The sequence below is a fragment of the Microchirus variegatus genome (assembly GCF_963457635.1).
Source record: "Microchirus variegatus genome assembly, chromosome: 5".
In the NCBI taxonomy this organism is placed as follows: Eukaryota; Metazoa; Chordata; class Actinopteri; order Pleuronectiformes; family Soleidae; genus Microchirus; species Microchirus variegatus.
Window position 1 is genome coordinate 19,117,265 of NC_139806.1, and position 26,330 is coordinate 19,143,594.

The 26,330-nt window shown below is 39.1% G+C and overlaps 1 protein-coding gene across 1 annotated transcript; it reads right to left on the reverse strand.

The window, feature by feature from the left end:
* Window positions 1-1,284: 1,284 nt before the first annotated feature.
* On the reverse strand, window positions 1,285-22,944 carry ccdc178 (coiled-coil domain containing 178; the record flags this gene model as incomplete). Its single annotated transcript, XM_083889596.1, has 19 exons — window positions 1,285-1,401; window positions 3,937-4,071; window positions 8,171-8,320; window positions 13,368-13,527; window positions 13,680-13,825; window positions 13,922-14,035; window positions 14,126-14,254; window positions 14,559-14,621; window positions 14,733-14,916; window positions 15,008-15,144; window positions 15,424-15,519; window positions 15,607-15,760; window positions 17,032-17,174; window positions 17,807-18,027; window positions 18,121-18,324; window positions 18,706-18,785; window positions 18,884-18,942; window positions 19,028-19,164; window positions 22,887-22,944. 19 exons carry the CDS (start codon window positions 22,942-22,944, stop codon window positions 1,285-1,287), a joined length of 2,487 nt encoding a protein of 828 aa, XP_083745722.1.
* Between the last annotated feature and the right edge of the window lie 3,386 nt (window positions 22,945-26,330).

Genomic DNA, 26,330 nt, shown 5'->3' on the forward strand with positions numbered 1-26,330 from the left:
AGCGTCTCTATTAACCAGGCACAGAGAGAAGAGCAGTCTAAAAGCACCTCTAACAACACTGGAACGTAAAGAATGTCAATGTCACATTTTCTTTTATACATATATATATATCGTTTTCAAATCTTTAGAACTATATGACCAATGTTAATTCAATATTTGTTTCCTTTTGTGATAAATCAAGTATCTTCAATCATATAAACATTGATGTATTTTCAAACACTGATTTTTTTTTCTTGCGTGTATAAAGCAACTTTGCTATTTCTATTCGGTTGTATTTTTGCTGCCCATGCAGTGTATTTTATTTCATTATTTAATCACATTTAAATATAAACAATATATACATGCCACCATGAGAATGTTAATTAATCTGCTCATATTTAGACAAAGTTCTGTTCCGCTCGAAAACAGTTTCACGTAACTTTTGAAAGTCTATATAGAGCAGACATTAGCGTCGTCTGCCATTAGTATGACATTGTACACAACATGATGAAACAAAAAATCAATTTTCCACAAGTACTAGATGTGATTCGGTTAAGATTCCAAATTGAAAACAGTGTTTCCCCGGGGTTCTTTAGAAAAGCCAGTGGATAGTGCACACACAACATCCTTTTGTGCACACTATTTACCCCTGGATTGCTTCAGGCTAATGTCTCAATAATTTTCACTCCTTTCTCAGGTCCTTCCCACAAAGGACTTAACTAATGATCCATGGACAAAATGAAGCATTTAAATTTATTCATTAATCATTCATCTCCAGCTCATTGAAAATGCTAAACTTCCACAAAATTAAGATTGAATATTGAAAAGTGATTGAGGGAGACAGCTTTCAGGGAATGTGGAGCGAGAGGAGGGAGTGGAGGAGCACACGGCGTGATTACAAAAACAGGGTCTTCTCCTCACAGACAGTGGTCTTCATGGCCATGGTCAAGGTGGACAAGGTGCACTAAGTGCTAGTTAAGGTCATAGGGTTTCACTAGTTGTAATTAGATCTCGGAATCTGGAGAAGCGTAGAATTTCTGTCAACACTGCCTGTAATTATTCTCTTTTCCAATTAATGGTGACATAGATTAATTATCTGATGAGGCAAAGCCAATTGCAATCATTCACCCAGCTAAAATTAGATCAGTCCTGACAGCAGCATGAAAGTCACCTGTTTCATTGTTATGGATTTGCTGCGAGTGAAGAGGGGGGAATAGTGAAGCGTGCTAGGGTAAGTAAGTTGTCTGGTACAGGTGAATGTCCAATAACAGTGCTATGTGAAGTGAGGGCATCTACTCATCTCGATCAAGCAGCATCTGGACTGGCTTGTTTGTTCACCCCGACATCATGACTGGTAGTAGAGTCATCTGTCAAGGAATGCAGGAAGGCAGAGATGAGCTGGATTTCTTCTGACAACTCCTCCTGTTTGAAAACATGGCACACACACACACAGAGAGAGAGAAATGGAAAGAGCCTAATTAAGAAAGTGCAGTTTTTGTTAAAAGGCAATAAATGTCTTGAGTCCGCGCACATCCCACAGTTGTGAGAGGAAAGGTACCATCTTGTGCTTATTTTTTTTTTGTGTGGAAGGAAGAAGAAGGGGCTCCTGGTGAACCATGTCCAGGTTCAGTGCTCTTCTGTTTTAAAAACCTCAGCATCCAGTTTTTCTATTAAACTGCCTGGCACTGTCAACCAGCTTGGGAATCTGAACCGGCCTAGCCATGCAGAAATTCTCTGACTAACAATTATATCAGAAACAGGATCTTGGATTACTGTCCCCTGGGACTGGGGCAGTGGGCGTCTGCTCCAATCATTACTGGCCATTCAACAAGGCTCTGCACTGCTCTCTGCTGTTAGCCATTGTCAATTATGCCATCCCTAGTGTAAACTCCAAGAACACAAAGCTGAACTGCCAGTTCTGGCAGGAGTGTAACAGGATGACAGCCCGCTCTCCCCCCCCCCCCAGCTCCACGCCCCCCGACCACTAACACCCACCCACCCATCCACCCACCCTAGGGTTCCCCGGCCTTCCTCCCCTCAAGATACTTTTGAGCAAACTGCCACTTGGCTTCTGGATCTAGCACGCCTTAGCCGTGAAAGTGCTAACCTGACCTCGCTTATGTTCTGCTTGTGAGGTTAAGTGGATATGATGGATTAGTACAGGCCTCATCAGGATTCACCCCGGTTTAACTCCACTTACATTTGGCATCCCTTCTGTTGATGTATTCATTTATTTCTTACAAACTGATACTGATAATCTGCGCATCATGAACAAGGTCTGTGCGAGCATTTTCCATGAGTTGAAGTAAAAGATGTAGGATTTCCCGCATGCAAACAAAAGGCTTCTTTTCTGTCATTTTTGGTTATTAAAATCTGTTTTAGTGAGCGATACACCTTATATTCAAGGTTAGACATATAAAAATAAATCGTACATATTTTACTTCAATTCACAGAAAGTGGGAGCAAAAACAAAAAAAGTTTATATTTTAGTGGAGTGTAACTGAGTCTCATGTCGTCCTCTCTGACTCGAAATGGCTCGTCCTCACTATGCCAGAACAAACTGTTGGTGCGCTACTTCATGGATCACATTCAAGGTTTCCATATTTAGGTAATCATGCACATTGTGTGTTTACGCATGCTCATAACCTCTTAAAGGTTTTCTCTTTTTTTTTCCTTTTGACTCAAAATGGGGTCTGTGTGTGTAGACCCCGAGCCGGACTGCTCATGAGGAGCCTGTTTAAAGTGAATGCTGCCTGCTCTGATGGACCCAGTGCTGAGCTGTGACGGGTGACGGTGTGGTGCGCTTGACTACACCAGCTCTTTTGTCCTTCACACTCTGCAGCTCGGTGATAGCTCCTCCCCCCTGTGCCCCACTCCTCCCTGCCTTGAGCTGTGATCTGCCGGGGCCTTTAGAGGCTGGGCTGACGAGACATGGCCGCTCCCTGTAATGTGTGGAGCAGACCTATCAAAAAACATGTCAGCCACCACAGGAGGAGGAACTGAGAGGGGGGCCACTTAATAGTATTTGCACTAGGTACTCCCTGGAAAACCTCTAAGCAAATTTTTGAGCATATTTTGCCTCCAGCGTGTGATAAAGTCAGAAAGATTATTTATATTTTTCCTTCTGGCAAACAACAAATTTAACAACAAAAACAAAGACGGAAGTTAGGATGCCCTGCGCATATTAAAGATCCATATTATGGTTGCATGCTTCAACTGCTGCTGTAATGCTGGACAGAACATTTCATAAAGATTCATCACTGTCCCTCTGTCCGCTTTGACCTCATCTCACGTCACAGCAGAGATTAGACACCGATTATCCTCTAATTGAAGATCCTTACTTCTCAACCTTGCAGAATAGGCTGCGACTCGTCTCCGAGGCAGACAGAAGGTTACTCTCTCCGCCAAAAAAAAAGAAAAGAAGCTGCAATACAGACATCGACCATTTGCATTTCACTCACTCTGAAATAGATGTTAAAGTCAAAAAGTGCCCTCCCTAAATAGAAAACAGGTCCAGACGTTAATGCAATGTGACCAAACACAATGTGTTGTGTGTGTATATATAGAGTTATCTAGAGAGGCAGAGCTAAGCCAAGACAAGGGGTCACTGCATAGGCACTCGCAAAGACACATCATCCATCACATCAGTCTGTGATCTCATGAGTGAATGTATAGACTGTAATGTAGGACTGGCATCTTTAACTCCACCATAGCCTCAGTAGGTGTGTGCTTGACTGCCGTCGCTTTGCAAAGAAGACACAAGGCGACTGCCGAGCCGGATGAGGCTCAAACACAACTGAGTATAGCACAAAGTTACAGTCTTATGCAAAGGAGTGCTGTATGCTCCCATCCGGCAGAACACGTAGACAAGGATAAATGTTGAATAAAGGGCCTTTCAAATGAAAAGTGATGGCTTGTGCAGTTTCCTGCCTGTTTTACATGTATACGTACAAATACCTGGGCTGTTTTTATTTTCTGGTTGGTCTCTTGAGAGAGAGCCTGGCACCGATCCAGTTCAGCCTGGCTGTAGAGGTTGCGTTGTTTGAAGTATTTCACCAAAGCTTTGTGCATCCTCTTCTGCAACAAAGAGAGCTAGGGGGAGAGAAGGCAGAGAAAAGGAATTGGTAAGGCAGGAGAGGAAATTAATGGCAGTGTTCAAGAAGAATGATGGAGGGGAATAGAGAAAGCAGTCAATAGCCCATTCTGCAGTACACGGGCCTGACAGGAATTTCACAGTCTCTTGGTTTCTCTGCCCACTCGTGTGCACTCATCAGAATCCAGTCACATCTGGCTGCCAGGATGGGGGGTTAATTTTCTCTAAATGCTTCAGCAGTTTTGTTCTAGCCGAGGCAAACTCTGTGACTGCAAAGCTGATGAGTAAAATATTTCTACTTCACCCAGTTTAACTTTATACCAATCCCCTCAAGACATATTTTACACATACACACAGAGTCATGAACCCCCCACTGAAACCAGAAATTATTCCTAGTCTCTCGGAAAGACATGCTGCTTGCTTTATTATTTGAACACAGTTTCAAGCAAAGAGGTTTAAATTCTGATAGATGCCATTGCTTTTCTTCCCTTCTTCCCCCTCCATCTCTCCACTCTCCCTACAAAGCTTATCATTGCTCGGCAATGTGTTCCCCAGTGCATTGAAAACTAAAGCGAATTAGCTCAGTCATCAGCTCCTGAAGGAAAGACAATAACAAGAATGCTCTTTATGGTGCGCCCTGTTAAAAGCCAAGACATGAAAGCCTCCACATAAACAAAGCAGCGCTTACATGTACAGTACATTCAAGAGCATTTTAATAAGAGGTGCATAAAGGAAAGTGCTATTAGATGATGGATAGATAGATTATGGGTTTTTTTCTTTTTTTTAGAGAGAGAAATAAGCAAATTTGATTCATACTTGTTGAATTTAGACGAATACTTAATGTACCTCCTTTTATATGGCTTTCCTAAAATTAAAAAAAACCTGGCAGCTCTAAACTACAGTCGTCTTTACAGTACAGTGGGTCTTTATTTGCTAATTAATAAAGAGAACATACTTGTTCCACGGAAAATATAAAAAGGTTCTATATTTGTGTAACTTTAGATAAGTTAAATTATCTGCATCTGAATTTCTGTTATAATAAAGCCGCAAGTAATATACAGTGTGCTTATCCCAACTGTTTATTAGCATACGTACATAGTTCATTTAGTGTGTTTGTGTCTAATGGTGCTTTCCATTTCCTTCTATCAAGACAGTCAAGTGACACAATCCTTCAGTAAGTAAGTAGTTACACTGAAAAATAACTTCTGGTGAAAATGTCACAATGTAGAGCATCATCCTGCTGGATTGTTATTACTGATATATTACTGTATTCAAAGCATTTTACTGTCTCACTGTTGGGCAGTTCAGTCCAGTACAAGTACACCTGTGGCTTGTACAGGTGTACTGGTACTCCTGGTTGTGTCACAAAGGTTCGGAAAATACAATGAAAAATGACACTTTACATCACAGGACAGTAACAATGTGGTAATAGTGTGTTGGTCAGTTTAATAGAGAGTAATATTATGGTAATGCAAGCTTATTTCTATTGTAACCAGCAAGTCACAGCATGGTAATGATCATGGGGAATGTAAATGACATGACTGTAATATTATCTACATATTGCCACACTATTTTCATTGTTACTACCAAGCTGGAATGTGCATTGGAAATAAGAATTACCATATTAGTTATTAAAAATGATTAATACCATACTGTCATGTAATGTTCAGTTATCTTTCATTATTTTGTATGGTTTCTGTATCTCTTGAGACAAAAGCAAAGAAAAATACCATATTCATAGAAGTAATTGAATATGTAAGATAAGATATGTAATCTTTATTACATAATGTAGTATATTTTTCATGTTTATTTTGTATATATTTAAACCATGGGTTGCATTGTGTGTCTTAGGTGGATGAAATAAAAGAGATTACACACTTATGATGACACTTGTGATCTCTGATCTATCAAATGGTCTTAACAACGTTAAGGATAAGTTGTGCAGGGCAACTATGTTGTGTATTATGTGTACAAACTGAAATATACACTGTATGTGCAAACATTATAAGGACACTTGGGATATTTAAAGAGGAAAGAAGAGAGCACTGGAATCCTCCTGTATAAATCAGATTAAATGTGATAGGCCTGCCTCAACGTTTTCAGAAACATTGTTGATTATAAGCTTGTTATAAAGAAACTAAATTTAGGCATGAAACACTTGCCGAGAGGCTGCTGCTGTAGAAGTGCAGAGTTGAAACAAACAAAAATGGTGAAGGCTGAATCCAGAGTAAAAGAAAATCAGGCTTTGATCATGAGCGTGGAAAATCCTGTCCACAGGATTTTATTTTTGCATGCATTTCTCACTTGATAACATTCATGCAGTTAGATGAGGAATTGCTCAAGTAAAGGTATTAGCCATTCTGGGGCGGGGGGTGGGGGGATAAATAATATGTATTTTTTTTTTCATTGCAGGAGCAATGTGGCTTCTTTCTGGTGTTATGGTTGTCATGTGTGGATCTATTCCACTGAAACCATGTCAGAAACTATAAAGATTAGAGAATAAAATGCTGCTGAGGTGTCTCCCTCAGTTAGTCAACACCTCTGATGCTTTTTTTTAGTCTTTTAGTCTGATCTTAACAACTGCAGTGGTGAGCAGAGGCACATTTGTAACACAATGATAATGAAGCATTTCACCTCTGATCACCTTAAAGAAACTAGAATCAGAAAAAAAAATGTGCATGTACCATCAACCTCTTGCTTTACTCCCCTTGGTGGCAAAACTACATAGTTATCATTACATTATGTCACATCCATCATCCTCCTCCACTCAAGTTATCTAATCATTATTAGATTGCTGCAGTAACCTCCTCGCTGGTCCCCAAGCTGAAACCCTCTTTAAATTACTGCCCATGCAAAGAAGAGTCATCTTGTGCTACGGAGAATAACATGGAACATGACGGGGGGAAAAATGCATGGTTAAAGGTTAGACTATGTGTACAAAATGTATTAAATTAAGACCTAAAATGACCATGGTGTGGACAAATGTTGGAGTTTTGGTCTGTTGCACCACCCACCACCTTTGACCAGTGACACTTCAGCATACAGGGCGCCAGCAGAGAGCAGCTCGGTGCTAAGACTTGGAACCTTAAAAAGCCTCACTACCACTTTCAAAAACATCTCAATCAGACAAGAAGAAAAATCAAGTGTCTGCAGTGGAGATATGTTCAAATATAGCCGGCTGAAGGATGGATATTTAAGTACGTAATGTTCTAAATGTTTTTACTGTCGGTAACTTCGCCTTGTCTTGTCTCGTGACAATTTTCCACTGCTGCTCTACAGCAAACACACTTTTATTGTCAATCCCTGCCTGTTGCCGACAAGTTAAAATTAAGCAAACAGGTTTAATTATTTTTTTTTTTTTTTAAATGGACAGTGGGACAATTGCATATGTATATGTATGAACACATATAGTGGTGGGAGAATCATAAATTCTGTAGATCACGACAATGTGATAATTAAGTTTAACTGAAATGCTATAATATTGTTTTTAGTCACAGTGTATATGTACAAATGAAAATTGTCTATATCACAGAACAAATAACACACAACGACCAGCTATTTGTCTACACACTTCCCTCGCAAAATCCACATAGGACTGTCTGTGTATGTTTCTGCAACACTGTCAATCAAAAACTGGAGGCAATTCCTCCAATCATCATGCAGAAGCCCAGCGCTCCCGCCCACTGCTCCATTGACTCCCAGAGAAGCTGAGCTTCCCTGGAAGTGACGTTTTTGCCGTATTTGGCCGCATCACAGTCGAGCTCACGGAGGTGAAAACAAAGTATTCTGTGCCGCCCCATAGAAAACAGATGAATCTGAACTGATGCGAAAATCACGTAAGATGATCTGTCATCTGTGATCAACAGCTGATTCTGAACTAGTTCAGAAACACTTGCCAATCATGCTTTAGTGCACATTTAGTTTTGAAATGTAAATTCAACACAGTACATAATGGGCAACATTTCAGAGCAACCACCACTGGTATTTACAGCTTTTTTTTTTACATACATCGCCTTTAACAGCACAGATTTGAAGTCATGACACATATTAAAACAAACGTGGTGCCATTATCTACAATTATAGCAATTGGTACATTACCTGTGTGTAATAAAGAAAACATTTCTGTTCATGGTTTTTGCTGCTCAGTGCTGATGCTGCCTCTTGTTTGGCCTCCATGAGAATCTTCTTAAGACCTTTGTACTCAGTTGCCAGCTGTTTGTTCTCCTTCAGTGCAATTTCCAGTGCTTCCTATACACACACACATGCATGAAATCAAAAAGTTTAAGTACAACAGTGTCAGTAAACAATATGTTCACCATAGCTTCTAAATAACCACCATAGAAACATACACTGGTTGATGGCACATTATTATCAGAACTACACTACAGTGTCACTTAGTCTTTGGTTTTTTTTAAAACTCTGAGCACCTGACTGCATCGATTACTGTGGTGCTAAAAACATGACTCAGCAGTCTGCTGGGACTGAATGAATATAACTCATATTTATATTGACATTAACCCAGAGACCATATTTACACTAACGTGCATCAATCACACAATGATAACGATCTGGTGTATCTGACTGGGGTATCATTAGACGTCACTAGTGTACTAAAAAAAATGACAAGGACTGGAAATAGGAGGCTCTCACTGTGTCGTGTTTTTATAGAGGTTTGTTTAGACATATACAGAGACTGGGTCAAGACACACAGCTGGGTCGTGGTGAGATTTATTCACCAAATGAATTTGCCCAATTTCTTCGAGCCGTTTACTCAAGATTTATGAAATAATGCATGCATAAAATAGAGCTGTAATTCATTTAATAAACTTATAAACTTATATCTGCTGGAAATTGCTGATTTATCTAATTAAAATAATATTAGGTGTTTATTGAGAATTATATATATATATATGCTGTGAAATAGTCAGAAAGTGGGAAGATTTGGAAACACTGGTTTTGTGAAACAGTGAAACTTTGTCCGTAGTTTATGACATAATGCATTTATTTGCCTTTGTGTCCATACTGATACGTTTCAACACAGAGTTACAAACAACATGGAGTTGTCCAAAACTGTTTGCCCTCGTCAGTAACACTGATGTAAAAAAAATATGTAAATTAAATACTGCTGCTACACACTGATAGCTTTATATCGGTGTGACCAATGTGTTCGTAGTCAGACACAGCTACTTCTAAAACAGATATGCATGATACCACAGGGCAATATAGTCACGAGAGATGGGAGCAAGTCACACACATGAAGGCTTATGTCTTAACCTTCAAGTGTCAAGCAAGTCCAAAGACATTCATGCAAGAATGAAGCAAGTCAAGTCGAGTCCCTGCTATGAATATAGAAGATATTCCACATTTAAATATTTAAATTATGTTAAAAGTAGTTTTATCTGTAACAGAAACTCATACAATGTTTTGTGGAGGATATCAGTAACATCAATAAAATGAAAATTAATCAAATAATACTGACATTAGGCCTACATTAAATCATGGGAATGTATTCCAGATATTAGGCTAAAAAGCAGCACATTGCGGACACTAATCATAATCAGCTTTTGAAATTAACCAGCGTTAGATTAACGCAACCTGACTTCCCCTCTTACCTGATGTGTTCAGTGAAATGTCACATAGTGGCATTGGTGTCGGTCTCGGTTGCCAGGTTTGTACCCAAGGCCGCGAAAGCAGACTACCAACATTTTCCGTGTTTCAAAAACAAAATGTAACAGTAACTCCTCAATATTTGAGAAAATGTAAATATTCCACTTCAGTCCCTTAGACTTAAGACTTTGAGTCCGAAGTCATGTGGGTCAACTCTAAGTCAAGTCGAGTCTTTCATCAACGTTAGTCAAGCGAGTCCCCCACCTCTGAAATGTAAACAATAGAAAATACATGCATTTGTTGAAAGAAAATAAAGTCCATATAGTGTTAAAAACGAAAAAATATCAAAAGTAACACAATAACATCATGACAGCACACAGGCTATTTACTTGCAGTACTTTTACCACTGACCTGCCATGTGTGCGTACTGTACACTGTGCTGTTAATTAGACCACTATGATAATAACCAGACACACATCAGCAATGGACTGTTTTTTTTCGGTGAAATCAAGCAAATAAATCACAGTGAGTATGTGTCTCTCTGCTTGTCCCCCTCTTCATTTGAGCAGCGTTTCCCCGAGTACTGGATATGTGATTGGTGAATATCTCAACACTACCTGCAGACATAATGAAGTGTGTCTCTGCAGTAAAACAGAACAGCACTAAAGTGATGAGTTTAACCCAGCAGAAAGAGGGGCTGTAAACATGACAAATGCCTGCTATTGATTTCAGGTTTAATTACTCCATGCAGCACTGACAAAGCCCATCTGACGCTGTTGTGAAGTGTAAATGGAACAAATTACACTTCATTGCCCATAAGAAACTGATTGCGTCGGCATTTTGCATTGTTTACTTTGTCCTCACCGAACGACAAGCCGTGATCAAATCAAAAAAAAAAAAGCAGATGCATGTATGAAAGCAGATGTGTGTGGGTTTAATAGAGATAACCACATATTAAAATGCTGCCCTAACATACCTCATATTAATACCCTTACACCAACCTAATACAGTCAAATTAAAGGTTCTGTATGTAAGAATTAGTGACATCTAATGATGAGAGTGAAGATTGTAACCATTAGAGGACTCTTAGGCTAACCTCGGTGTCAGGGAACTACAGTGTTACTACAGTTTTACAGAAATTATGTAATTCTTCTTTGTTTGCACACTAAGTTTCTGCTTTTGGTTCTGGTTTTGTCTGTTCAGGCTTCTGTAGAAACATGATGGAGCAACATGGAGGCCTCTCTAAAGCAAGGCCCATGCTGACAGTGCATACAATAGGCTTATTGTAAAGCTAACAAACCCTAACATGTTTTATTTTAAAGGGATTATACACTTGTACTTAAGGGTATTATATTCGATTTCGGTAAAAAAAAAAACCACACACTTGACTTGAAAGGGGACATATTATGCGAAATCAACTTTTTAATCATTTAAATCCTTATATTTGGGACTCTGGAGGCCCTATCAGTCGGCAAAGTGTGAGAAAAGATGACTCGCTCATGTTTTTGTGGTCCTCCTCAGTCCAAGTACAGGAGATAAAACATGCGATGTCCCTCACGTCACAATGTACTAAATTCCTGGAATTGTTGTCTCGCAGAGCTCCGGCTTTGTCCGTAAAACACGTGAGAGTGCTGGCGAGGGCAACGGTATCCGAAAACCGGAAGTCTGCGAAAAGTTCTGTTCTTGGCTCCACAGTGCAGCACAGAGTCCTACACAAACTTCCAGCTTCAGAGGATTTTTCTGTCCAGTTGATACATTTACATATATGACTGCAATGTGCCTGCTAGAGCCTGCAAATGATCACTTTTCCAAATGCTAACTGCTGTTAGCTTCCAGTAGCCTCTGTGGCTGATGTCATTTCCTGTCCCTTAAAGGGACACTGTGTAGTATTTATGGGTTTATATGATCCAAAATCCACTTTTGTATACATATTATGTGCTCCTGCATTGTCTAGTCGCTGTATAATATTCTTTGTTTCATTTTCGTAGTGTTTCAAAAAGTCATGTAAAATAACATGGTCGCGGGCCGCTACTGCATTGCCACGACGCCATGTTTCTACGGGAGCCTGTAAGGACAAGCGCGAGAGAACAAATCAAGCGTCACTTTACTTGTAGCGGAAGTCCCGCCTCCACTCTCTCCACTTCGTCTGCTACGGCCGTGGTAGCTCGCCCTCTCCCTCGCCTCACGAACCTCATCTGCTGACACGGAGAAAGACGACGAGGACGACATTTGACCGGCTGAGGATACCGTAGCGCTCAGGGAAGGGAGGGGGTGAGCAGAGGAGCAGTTCTTTGTTGTAAATTTCAGCCTCTCGTCTAGATGGCACTATAAACTACTTACTTCACCTTTAAGTCTCATTTGATTTTTATTTTAAGGTGGACCTAAAGAGATACTACTAAACAGAGCGTTCTGAACAGGGCTGTTTTAGCAGGGTGATTGAACTGCTGTGGTGCTTCATCCTTATGGTATTTTGACCAAACCATGTAACAGACATGTTCATTAGGACACCAGGGAACTAGGTTAACTTGGATAAATAGGATATAATATGACCCCTTTAAAATGTCTGATTGTTATACTAACCTGTACAGGTTTGTGTTTTAGAGAGGAGCTGCATCCAGGAGAGGTTTCCCTACAGAAGGGATTTTAGTGTCAGGTCAGTATCTTTACAGGAAGTCTCATATCTGAGTGTCTGGCCATTCTGCTTCATGCACTGCTGCCTCTGAATGTGCTCTCTGCTTATTATGTTATGCTAATGCAGACATTATGTGTTCTTTATATCAGTGCCAACGACTAAAGTGACCAATTTCTCCACAACTTCCGACTCTGATCTTTGTATCCGCTGAGCAGTATTGTTGTTTTTATCATCTTATTTCATAGAGTGAAAAGACTAAACCCGTTTGTTTGCATGGCTAATTTTTATCCGGCTAATGGGAGTTGTCTATGAGGAAGACTTCTAATTCTTAAACTGTCTCACACCAACAACTTCTTTAAAGTTGCTGCACTTGGATGCATGGCGGCTTAAGCTCCATTGCCTTTTCTTGTTTTGAACTAATGCATTCTTGATCACCGTTTAATGAAACTATATACCACATGGCGATTTCACATTAGATAAGCCATGTGAAACCCCCATCAGCAAAGAGGCTCTGGCTGGGGCTGATAATCCTGCAGATGAAAACCTACAATAAACAGGGGCTTCTCTTACAAAGGAGTGTTCAAACACATGCCATTTTGTGCACAGAATATTCACGCTTTCAAAAGAGCCCATTTGTGACATTAATATAAAAAACAGAAAATCCTGATTACATGCTTGCTTGATATTGTGAAATGTATCCATATGTTGAAAATTGCAATTGATAATGTTGGCCCACAGGTAACAAAACAGGCAAAGCCTCTCATCGCGACACGCATCATCAAATTCGTCCAGACAAAAGACTATAACAACAGTGAGTTGTCATTTGTGGGAAAAGCACTTAAACAAGATGGCCATGGCTTGTAATTTTAATTGCACACAGCTCTTTTCTCTGCATCTTAAGAGAAGTATTGTGACAAGCAATGTGCTGACACTAATCCACAAACAAATAAACAATGAGATGTGTTTTACAGCTTTGCCTCTGACGCCACATTATATCACACACAAAAAAAGGCATGTATTCACACAGGGTGTTACACCGAAACAACATTTTCTTACCTTGGTTTCTTCCATTTGCTTTTTCCTTGCTCTAACGTGAGCAGTGTGTGTCTGCATGGAACGCTGTGTTTGTCGTTGGCAGTTATTAATATCAGACTGCAAGGTGCTCATTATGAGAGCAGCTGATTTGTTTTGGAAATCCACCACATCAAACGCACTTCTGCGAGGAGAAATCAAACGTGTACAATGAAATTATGCCTCCATAAATAGATTAAAATAGATTTTTAGATTAAAATTATTTTCAATCAATGAAATGCTAAAAAAAAAAAAAAAAAATACAACAAATCATTGCTGAATAAAAGAAAATCTTACTGAAGTTCTGCTATGATTTCTGGCATGCTTTCAACTATTTGTTCCATTTGATCTGAAGCATCTTGGTATTCTTTGGTCTTCCTTATGAGGTCACTGATCCTGTCCTGAGTGTCCTCATATCTCTTTATAGTTGCAGTGTGTAAATCCTGTTAACAAAGAGCAGCATTATTACTGCAGTCCCTGATAAATAGCGAATATGGATCGCTTGATGCTGAGTAAATGTGACATAGCGAACTCCTGACCTGTGCAGCTTTCAGTTGATCACGTCTGCGTTCTTTCTCCTTCTCGAGGTCGAGTAACGCGTTCTTGTGCTCAAGCTGAATCTTTTCCAAAGTTTCTGTCACTTTCCTGATTTTCTTAACAAACCAAAACAAGATCACACATGCAGACGATAGCTTAACACACAATGCTGCGTTCAGAATTACTATCACGCTTTATTGGTATACCTCGATTTTCGTCTCTAGGGCTTTTGTTGCTGAAAGCGCGTCTTCAAAATCTTTCTGAAGTTTTTGTTTGGAGAGTTCTGAGCTTCTCTTCTGTCGTTTCATTTCCTCCTTAATGTCTTCACACTGAAGCTGATGCAAAAAAAAAAAATGTATCCTACAACGTGAACGTGGTAAAAACAATGTAAAATGTAAAAAAAATATCCCATTGATGACACACATGCATGTAAACTGCCTTTATGACAACTGCTCTGTTTTTATTGGCACTGAGTTTGTCTCCATGACAACACACTGTTGCCATAAGCGTCTACAATCTGCAGAAAATGACAAAAGTTTGCAGCTTTTCAATTTAAATCTGCATTTCAGTTTTGCAGTGACGTTTTTTTTTGCTCCCCTGTTCTCAGAGTGATGAATCTGAAACACCTCATGAATTCACCTTCAGCAGCTCAAGCACAGTTATGTGACCTGTCAGGTCTTTCTTCAGGTCTTCAATCTCTTTCTGTGGAGCAAAGAATAAAAAAGGCACTGTGTAACACCGGGGGAAAGCAGCTATAGTGTCTCACATTTAGTATTTTTAGAACATGTACAAACATTGCATTCTGCCACTGACCCTGGCTCTCTGTTCCTCCAGGAAGGTGAGCTGCTCCTGCTGCTCCAGCTTAGCCTGAATGACACTGTGCTGGGCTACAATGTGGGTCACTTCCTCCTTGGCCTTTTCCCACTGCTCATCGCTGTCAATGATTTTCTGGAACATCTGCTTCGTCTCCGTGCACATCTGTGCCACTGCTTTCTCACTAACAATCACACAGTAAAGTCACGGTAAACACACAACACACTACTACTGTATGTTTGTAGTACTATGTACTAAATATTGCAAAAGTGCACCTCTCAAAAATCTGCATCTTGTAATGCTCAACTTTCTCTCCATACTCCGTGTTTTCTTTGCGGAGAGCTGCAGCAGCATTACTTTTTGAACGGAACTGCTCTTCTATGCAGGGAACCTCTGCCTCCCCATTAAGTTTCTGTGGAGACCACAACGTTCAATATATGCGCCACTGAGTGGACGCACTTCACTGTGAAAACACCTCACTGTGCCACGGATGGAAACATTATTAGCATGCATAACTCCGCTGAGAGTCCAATCACAACCATTGCAGTTGCACGCTATGCTTTAACCAATGAACTCTCAAGACACACATGCGCCGCTGTATGTTAAGCAGAAAGGCAGCGGCAACGTTACAAAGAGACGTACACTAACTGTGCCACTGAGACTTTTTTCATGCTACTGGGAAAATACTTACAGATCTCTCAATATCTTCTTGCAGAGCAATTATTTTCTCTTTTAGTTTCTTATTCTTTTGGACTGCGTTTTCAATTTCAGGTTTCAGATGGAAAATCTGTAATGAAAGAGGGGGGGAAAAAACATTAATTTAACTAATGTTGGGGGATAACTTTTAGAAAGGAATATAGAAAATATTATTGACCCGGTCTTTTTCAGATCTCTCAGACTCCATCATCTCTGGGATGTGTTGCTTTATGAGAGCACACTTTTCTTCTGTAAGAGCAACGGTCTTCTCAGCTTCATCTATTTCAGCACATACACCTTCCTCGAGCATCTTCAACTGGTTTAAATCTTCCCTGAAAATAAGAATGCTTAGATATTAATCTCCGTATGACAGCGATGACCTCACAACCAACATGGTACACGATATAAACATTGATGTATGAAGAATATAGTTTTATGACCTGATCAAATAACACATTTAAAGCACCATTGTTAAAACAATTCCAAATCCATTATTTTGTGGAAATCAGGACACCTACATCCTTTTGTATAGACAGTTTAACAAATGGCTGGGTTGCTATGGATACATGCAGTAATATACTTTGGCTTGTGCACTGATACAGAACACTGATTAAACTGTCCTGTTTTTTTCTTGTTTTTTTTTTTATATATATATATTATTAGCAGACACCTGCCAACCAAACAGAAACAAGTGGTTCTCGGCGACCGTGACATACATTTAAATACAAAACCCTGTAATAACAGTTGATGAAATGTTTGTCAGGATAAATGTATGTGTTTATCAGTCCAGAAATATGTGTCTGAAATGTCATTACACATAAACTGGACAGATGTCAGTATAATATACTGTGTATTTTGAAGGTACAGTTTGTAGAATGTAGCGGTTGCCAGTTGCAGCTGAATATCCACCACCTCACATTTCCATTCAAAGTGTGTTTCATGCCAGTTATCATTCAAAGTTGAAACATAATTTTTAAAAAAGTAATGAAAAATGACTGCATACTTATGTAGCAGTGCAAATTATTATTTTGTACACTATGTGGAACTACTGTTTTTAGTTGTGTTTCCCTATTGTCCATTTTGTGGGTGCACCTGTGTCTCCCGTGTTACCTCCTCCCTTCCTTCTGTGTGATATGCCAGGGAAAAGGTATGTGACATTTTTATCCCTTGTTTATATATATAAATATTTGTATACATATATATATATACATAGATCACTACTTTCGCATGTTATATGTATGTAAACTTATATATATGTAAATATATGTAAAATTCCGGGGCTCCACATGTGTCTGACTGGTGTTTTTTGTTTATTTTATGCACTCCAGTCCTGGCTTCTTTTACTCAATACAAAACAGAGTGTGTGACACTTTTGTTTTTATATGTATAAAAAATAAATAAATAAACCTTTGAAGTGAAAGCTACTGAGTAAACTGTATACAGTAGATGCATCTTGGCTGACATTACTTGTGATTTAAATTGATGAAAGCAATTCAGACATTGATGAAAGATGTCTCCTGTCTACTCAGCTGTACTACTTTGATAGTAAACCTGTTTTGCTTTTCTTTTTCTTTCTCTCACAACAGTGAGGACACACACTCACAGTCTGTCAGCCAGCTGATTCTTCATCACCATCAGTGCATGGTCCAATGATATTTTTTCATTGTTGGCATCCTCTTCCATCTTTTGTAACTCCTTCTGGACCACGAGGAGATCACTTTGAGTTTTGGAGTAAACTTCATCAGCCTTAATATCAAAGAAGGAAGGGGGGGGTCATAGGCTTATTTTTGAGTATTGAAAGCCTTGGATTAACGTAATCAGATAACTTGACTGATGCGATTAAAGGACATTTAATGTATTGTAACAGCCTGGTTTTCCAATGAGCAAGCATCAAGTTGACCCGTTGCCCGTCACTTCCAACAGTATTTGCATGAAAACATTAAGCTCAAATTACAGCCAAAGGTCATTAAATTTTGACAAATGTTGTGAAAAATTCGATAAATTTTAAATAGGAAATCAAAATTAAATGTCAAGGAGTTATTAAATTAGTTAGGATTCACTGTCTGGGAACAATGGAGGTCTGTGCCAAATTTAATGGCAGAGGCAGTCAGTTGTTAAATAAATATTAGATATCAATTCAAAGTGTTGCATAGAATAGACAGTGGACATGACATGGATACTTTCCTTTGCACATGTTTATGAAAAGTTAGTTATAAAAATAAGTTATAAAAGGGCAAAAGAGATGACGCCAGTCAGCGATGCAGAAACTAGTTTGTATGAATCTATACTAGTATATATTGCATATTAACCTTGTTTGGAATGGTTAAAGATTACAATCCTGCACAACTAAATTCAGTCAGAGTCAGATTAAAAGTTACCTCAGCTTGTGCCATGTTGAGTTGATTTATGAGTTTGTTCTGAAGGTCCAGGTTTTCTTTCACGATGGGAATCCGTTTTTGGTCAAAGTTGACGTCCTCGTGTAAACGCTGGTTCAACCTCTCAGTGTCTGACAGTTTCCCTTGGACCTGGTGAAGTTTTCCCTTTTCCAGCTTCAACTTCATTTTCAGTTCAGTGATGTCCCTCGTGCAAGACTCTCGTGCTAGAGAAAATATTGAATATTGAAGTTTGTGTGGCAATAATTCACAAGAAACAGCTCCACAATGAGACAACAAACCATCTTACAGTCCCTGACCTTTTTGGACAACAGAAGAATGCTCTTGTTGCTTCCACAGTGAAATGGTGCCAAATTTCTTCTCCAAGAATGTTTTTCTCCTCTTCTCTTTGTGGAGGGCTTCCTCAGCATTCTGACGATCAGCCTCCAGACGCTCAATCAGACACATAACCTCTCCAAGGACGTCATTTATTTTCTTCAATAGTGGCGATAATGTCGTACTTCCTGGAGGACGGAAAACTTAACGAGATTAGCAAACTGTATTGTATTTCAGTTTAATAAAAAAAAAAGATGCAACACTGTCCTATAATAAAATGACCATCTATAAAGGAAAGGTTAAGAAAGTCCTCATCCATGGAATCTTATTTGCAAATCTATAGCCTACAATTTGTTATTACTGAGGTAAGATATGTGAGAGTAACCAGGACTTTATTGTCACAGCAACTGCTACAAGAAATGAAACATTATCCAAAACTAGGAGTTTTTCTACTTAATGTGCTGCTCTATTATCTGCATGAGCATTAGGGCCAGTGTTTGCTTTTCTATGGTAGAACGATAATTGAGAGAAAATCATTTGGAAATGACTGAAAAACATTATTTATGTACCTCGCGCACTAATTGCAAAGCCTTCAACAAACAACTCTGTAGTCATCACCGCCTCAGTGTCTGAGTCCCTGGGCTGAAATCTGTTAAAAAGCATTTGGAGTTGACTGTCATTATCATTTTTGCTGTTACAGTTAACACAACAAATGACAGGAAATTAAAAAAATTGTTTATATTTCACCTTAAAGTTTTGCTGTATTGCTGCTTCTCCTGGTCGATGTGTGCTTGATATTTCCCGCACTAGATCAAAACAAAAGGGCATTTTATGGTTGAGTTTTGCTCTGATGAGGATGTTAAGGCTTGATCACATCTGCTATCGCTTTACCTGTTGACACCAATTCTCCACAGCCATCTTGAGCTCGTGCATATGGTAAATAGCATTGTTGACATATGGCGAGGGACTGTTGAGCAAAGCACACGTGCGACGTCGACCAGAGCAAACGACCGCGAGATCTGCTTGATCTGGAGGAACAGAAACAAAACTTAGGAAACAATTGCTTTTCGAGGAGGAAATTAGAAGACACCACTCCAATTTGCCGTATGGCACAATTCTCCTGAAATATATTATTTATGAGGAGAAAAAAAACACACACACACTCTAACAAATTATCCATCAATGGAAAAAACATAAACCTGAATTTTCTTGGAGCAAATAATCATCCTACTTCATTAACTTTACAATGAAAAGTAATTAAAAAAAAATATGTTTTTGACAATGAACAATAATAATCTTTGTTTCTTTCCTTTCTCTTAGATTCACTTTGCATAGACTGTAATACATCAGTGAAAGAGCAGGGACAACAAATTTGAGCATCTCAAGACAAACCCAAGGGCACATTTCTTGGTGGTGAAAGGACGCCATCTGGCTGAAAGAGAGGGAAAACATACAGTGGAGTGGTGCAGTTGAATCCACAGTATACACGACAATATCACTTTTACCTTTATTAGGTTTACCGAAAACAGCATGTTGGAGGCATAAAATGTTCACTATATATTGTGTTAATGTATTCTTTTCTACATTATATCATTTGTGATAGAGTCACAGAGAGTCAAATTAACACCAGGATAACATAGCATCAGTTCTTTTTACGACAAACAACACTGTAGAATTAACAATAAAATAGATATACAGATTCCCACTCCTCATTCATACACTGAACGCTGTGTATATTATTAGGTAAGATAGTGTTATGCTTTTTTTTTTTTTTTATCACTGCAAGGTCTATGAGACAACCGGTGAGAGAAAGAGAGAGATGATGAACAGAAAACAGTCAATTTCATTTCATCTTTTTCATTTGTTGGGTTTTCTACTACTTTATTTTCAGGGTCAACTGTTTTGCTGGAGTTGTCTCGCTGCATAAAAGGTTTACTGTGGATACTATTTTACGTATCATCATAAAATGTACTTCGCTGAATATGTTTGACAAATTCAAACAAATGCAAACTATTATTTGTGCTTATTAACAACGACATTATTTGAATTTTAAATTGTCATGTCTCGACCAAAATAGTAGGTGATTTGTGCTATTATATTGTAATGATTACGATTAACATGTTTAAAGACAAATGCAAGACAGGGGTTACATTGTGTTTTTCATAATCACTTTAGAGACATTTTTAGCTGTTATTATAGACAAGAAAGAAATGAGAGATTCAATAAAGATTCCCGGCTTGAGTCTTGGAGAGCTCTGACACCATTGTTGGACAGGGACTCAAATCTCCTCATCTTCATCTCCCACCTGGATAAACAGATTAGTGTTCATACGAAGCATCCATTGGTTCCACATCTAAGATCAGGGGGGGAAAAATGGCATTTTATGCCAAGACAGTGACATTTGGTGTGGTCTGGCAGTCTTTACTGGGCAGCGTTTCATGTGTGGGTAGTTGATTAGGCCTCTTTAGTACAGTTTTCTGTCAATAGGACACTATAGTGACTCTGGCAACAAATAGTTGTTTTCATAATCAATTAATCTGTCAATTATTTGACTAATTACTTGTTTGGTCTGTAAAATCTTGACATTCCCCTTAAGGTCATGATTTTTGTTTCTTTCTGTCTGTTTCCTGTTTTATTGTGAAACGTACCTCTCCTCTCGTTTCAGATCGCTTCACTTCCTGCCTCCAGTCTTGATTGTCTGCCCTCATTAGATTCACCTGTCTCGGTGTCTCCTTCCTTTGCTAGTTCGTCAAATGTTTCAGCTTTCTTGCAATTCATCGTGATCTGTTTTCCTGTTTTTCTGGACTATCGCATGTTTACTGACTTCCGCCTTTGCCTTGCCCTTTTTGGATTTGTTAGCCTGAACTGTTTGATCTTTGTGTACCGAACCAGCCTTCTGAGATAAGTAAAGGGATTTTGCTTTGAAATGTCAACTGTTTTTGTCATGCTATTGAGTCCTGCTTTTGTGTGCCAGTGCCAGTCTTAACATAATGGAGTAAAGAATCCAGAAAATATCCACATTTAAGAAGCTGAAAAATCAGAAAGCGAAACTTTATTATTTTTTAAAAATCGATAATCGATTAATTGTTGCAGCCGTAGTGAGCCATTTGTCATTCAGATAAGAACACTGTGTCTGCTGTGTGAGAAAAGATTGGTGATTTCAAACCATTTAGTTATGTAACAACTCGGGATGGGAATCGGTATCTGTCTGATATTGGTCAAAATCGCTAGATCAGATATCAGACAGATAAAAATGTAAAATCCAATGCAATCCAAAGATCAGATATGTAGCATTGCTTCACTGTTCACAGACTGTAAAACAATGTTCAGCAAAACCATTTTTTAGCTTTTTTGGGTTGTTTATTACAATATAGGTTACACAGTTAGAGGATTATGTTGTTGAAATGACTCAGCACAAATGTATTAACAGCTTCATATTTCATAAATGGTCTAAAATTACTGTTTTGGACTAATATCGGTAGATACTCGAGTTTGTGATATCAGCATCGGTATTGGACACAAAAAAGTGGTATCCCAGGACTCTTTATCATGCCGTCAGAAACAACTGAGGAAGGTTAACCAAAATAATAAGAACAAAAATGGCTCCTATGGTGCAGCTACAACCCAAATTATAAAAGACATGCAGACAAATATGCACTCTGATCAATTTAAAAACCCTATATTTGGATCTAGTTAAAGCTTGCCCACCTGATTTGACAGACACGCCCATTATTCTCCATTAATTAGAAGAATGGCCCGTGCGTGAGTTGACTCAGACCAACACAAGAGCAGAAGAGAAAGAAAAACTACAGGGACAAACCAGGAATAAAGGCCATCTGTTGCATGAGCAGTTCAAATGAATAATACACAGTGAAAGACCCAGGTGGAGGAACAAAGTTGGGGGAACGCAGTGTAAGGGAATACACCAGTGGCGGGCTGAATTAGCTCTATATAATGACAGGGTGTATTGTAGACACAGAGCAGACCCATGTGAGTGTGAGGGCCAATCATCTACCATTTAGCCCGTGACATTAGAGATTAGAGTTACATGTCTCTAATGCCATTCAGTATCATCATCACAACAGCAGTAACAGTCCACTGTTGTGGTTTTTAGAGTGTCCATCATTTCTTTGATTAATGCATAAAAACGACGACATTGAACTTGAACTGACAGAACTGCTCCATAATCTGTTAGAATATTTACAGATTTGACTGTGGACTTTAAAATAGCTCAGATGAATAAATCATCACCTGGATTTATACAAGGGCTGTTTGAAAGGAGTCGCAGTGACGTGAGAGGACCTTGCACGCGCCTGTTTGAAATAAATAAATAAATACATTTGTGGACAAATAGCAGGGACACAGTGTGTTTTCATGTTTTAATTAATTCCATTATGGAAACAATTGGAACAATTCTCATACTTTTTGCCTAAAGCTATGGTTTTGGGTCTAGCATTCTAACATTTATTGCCTCATTCTTGCTCTCGCATAACATTGTTTGTGTTTCATAAATAACTTTTTAATGACTATCATTATTATCATCCATCATCATTAATAATAGTAATAATAATGATAATCATAGTGACACTTTTCATAGTTTAGTTCGGTTTGTTTAAGTATTACATCACTTAAACTTGATTCTCGCTCAGAATCAAACGTGACAGCTGAAGTAAAGTTTATAAAAGAAGAATTGGATATAAAAAAAAAAAAAAAAAAAAACATAAATGAACTAACTAGTTCCATTTCTCACCTTGTTGACTCGGCCTTCCCTCCCTGGATGGATATCTGAGAGGTTCCACGTCGGGCATCGCTGCAGCTTTGCTGTTATTAATGATACAACCATCGACGGGGGGTCGTTGTCATGGCAGAAAGTGAAAGCAATGAAGAAGAAGAAGAAGAAAATGGCTGTCTGTCACCTTACTTTTCCCCCCTGCCTTCTTCTAACCGTCTGCCGTCTTCAAACCAGTTGTGCGCTAACGCTGCAGCTTATCCTGAGACAAAAAAAAGTTGCCTTTTGTCAAAGTTTCCTTTCACATGAATCAGCTGAAGTTTCTGTCAATCTCATGTGCTGGTTGCTAGGAAACAGTGGGCTGCGCTCCGAGAGAGTGAGATGCGTTCAAGAGCAACAGTGAATGTTGGTGCGTTTGTGTTGGAATGGTTCAGTGAGGTGATTCCTATTGGTTTAATGAGACGATGCATTAAGAATAGAATAGAATAGAATGATAGTGGCTGCGTATACAACAGTTAGAATCAAATGTGTTTGAAGCACTGATAGTGAAAAGGAGAATCAGATTCGAATCAGTATTGATACCACACAATCAAAACAAGTATTAACGATTCAAATATGTTGACTTAAAGGTGCAGTATGTAAGAATTGTTGTAAATTGTGTGCACAAGCTTAAAGGGACACTGTGTAGTATTTATGGGTTTATATAACCCAAAATCCACTCTTTTATACATATTATGTGCTCCTGCATTGTCTAGTCGCTGTATAATAGTTTTTGTTTCATTTTCGTAGTGTTTCAAAAAGTCATGTAAAATAACATGGTCGCGGGCCGCTACTGCATAGCCACTGTTAGCAGCGAGACGCCATGTTTCTACCGGAGCCTGTAAGGACAAACGCGAGAGAACAAATCAAGCGTCGCTTTACTTGTAGCGGAAGTCCCGCCTCCTCTCTCTCCGCTTCGTTTTGCTACGGCCGCGGTAGCTCGCCCTCTCCCTCGCCTCACGAACCTCATCTGCTGACACGGAGAAAGACAACGAGGACGACATTTGACCAGCTGCGGATACCGTAGCGCTCAGGGAAGGGAGATGGGTGAACAGAGGAGCAGTTCTTTGTTGTAAATTTCAGCCTCTCCTCTAGATGGCACTATAAACTACTTACTTCACCGTAGTTGAACATGCTCTGGAAAGGCGTAATTTCCTGATTTACAAAAAGTATTTTTGTTTACAGATTTCTCAGAGGATTATGCTCCAGCAGGGGTGCAGAGGTATGTGCATAACCGCAAAGCTTTAGTAAATCAGGCCTCTAGTGTTGAAACTCCTGATTGCAACAAACAGAGGAACAAATCATCAGTGGCCTTCATATAACAGAAAAGGATATTTTTATCCATCATTTGCATATGAAACTTCCACTTAAAAATGCACACTCTGGCTATTTTGTCCATTGAGCTACTGTGTAAACATGTTGGCACAAGATGGCAGCCATGCATATAAATGGCTTCTTGTCTTTATTCCCATTTATAAATATATAGTTTGGGAATTATCATCATTAGTTACATCATGTATTTTTATTTTATTTAACCTTTATTTAATCAAACCCAGTTGAGATCAAAATCTCATTTCCAAGGGTGACCTGGCTGAGGTCTCAGCAGCACACATCTTAGGTAAGTAGCACAGATTTAGGACACAGGCTACAAACAATTTAGACAAAACACTAATTTAACAGTGCAAAGGAAGCTTGACATTCAAAGTGCAGGAGTTGAGGTCACAGTAATCATTTAAAAACACACAGTGTTTAATGGTTTCTTGTTGTCTGTCTAATAAGATCGAGGAAAAGGCTCCAAGGGAGTTCGGATCAGACAGATCAGTCTGGAGAGTGTTCCACGCAGAGGTTCTAACACGAGGAACAAATAGATGGAGAACGTTACACAAACTAAGGACAAAGTGGCTTTTGGTTCTTTGCAGAAGAGTGTGCAAAGAATCCAAGAAGAGCTTTATAGATTCCTATCAGCCAGTGTGTATATCTGCATACACTCACTATTGAGATTTAATGTAAAGTTCACCACTGCATCATATTCTTAAGACTTCACATCAGACATTTTGACATACCATGGTAGTGAAAGCTCAGATGTTACTGATAACATTCATAATGGCTCTGCAGTTCAGGTGTCTCAGCGTGACGGTGAGCTAGCATGCACAATATACCAGGAACATGAAACTGAAGCAGCGAAATGGAATTCAGCCGTCATTCATTTCCCCACTGCAATGTGATAAAATATCTGCTGTGGGAAAAAAGGCCTGCATGATGATCGTCAAATGTGGTGTAGCATCATCATTTTCATGTGAAAAGCTCATCAAAGACGTCAGTTTGCTCGTGTGCTGAGAAAGGGAAAACAGTCATTTCCTCAGCTTTGTGATAATGTGTGGTACAGCTAATCCAAGGGGGGTTAAGTTTATTTGGCTAAAGAATAAGGAGAATCCTCTTAGACCCAAAAGGAACAATTCACTAGGACAGTGTTCCCCTTGGAAATATGGTGGTAGCATAGCAAACAAAAAGTGAAATACCCAAGTAAAAAAAGAGTACTCTATTGTGATGAGTTTCAGCTGCTAAGAGGAAGACGTTTGGGTTTACGTTCATCATGGTGAACAGTAACAGTTTAAGAACTGGTCACTTGATGAATGAATTCTAATTCTACTGTATAAATATGTATATTTGCATCTAATTGTGAGGCTGCTCATTATAACATACCAAAATGAGAAATCACAAACAACTCCTTCACTCTCATCTTTTGTTATCAAGTGCTTTGAGGAACTACGGTGGCCTTCACATACCAAAAAGGATGTAATTCTTTGTTTAGTTGTTTTCTCCTTCAAAATATGAAATGGACACTATGGCTGATTTGACTGCTGTCGAAACCCGGTTGTGCAATATGGCAGCTTTGGTGAAGCAAGGCTCTTGACGATGATGTTCATATGAAATAAGGCGACAAGACAAAACAGTTTTTATTTTAACGCTATATACACTTGTACAAACTGTGGGTATTCAGTTTCTTTAGTGACATCTAACAGTGAGACAATTGTTAACAATGAAAAAACTCCTTTCCCAAGCACATTAAGGAACTATGGTGGCCTTTGCATCCCCTGCCTGTATCCAAACGTGTCAGAGGAAGATGTAGCATCGTCCTCTTCTTCTGTGGTGGGAATGTGTCCTAAACACTGTGTCCAGACTTATACCTGCACCTGATGGTGAAGTGGGATACTACAGGACCCTGAAGCACGAGAATACCCGAGTCTGCGATATACGACTCACACTTCAGCACTTTGTGCAGCACATACGTGGAAGTATACTACAGGCTTTATAACGACTCTCTACACTCACTCTCTCTGTAGTCTCATCTTTATTATTTTGTTGGTTCATGCATTGATTTTCCACCTCAACATGAAACACACACTGGCGGCACAAGATGGCAGC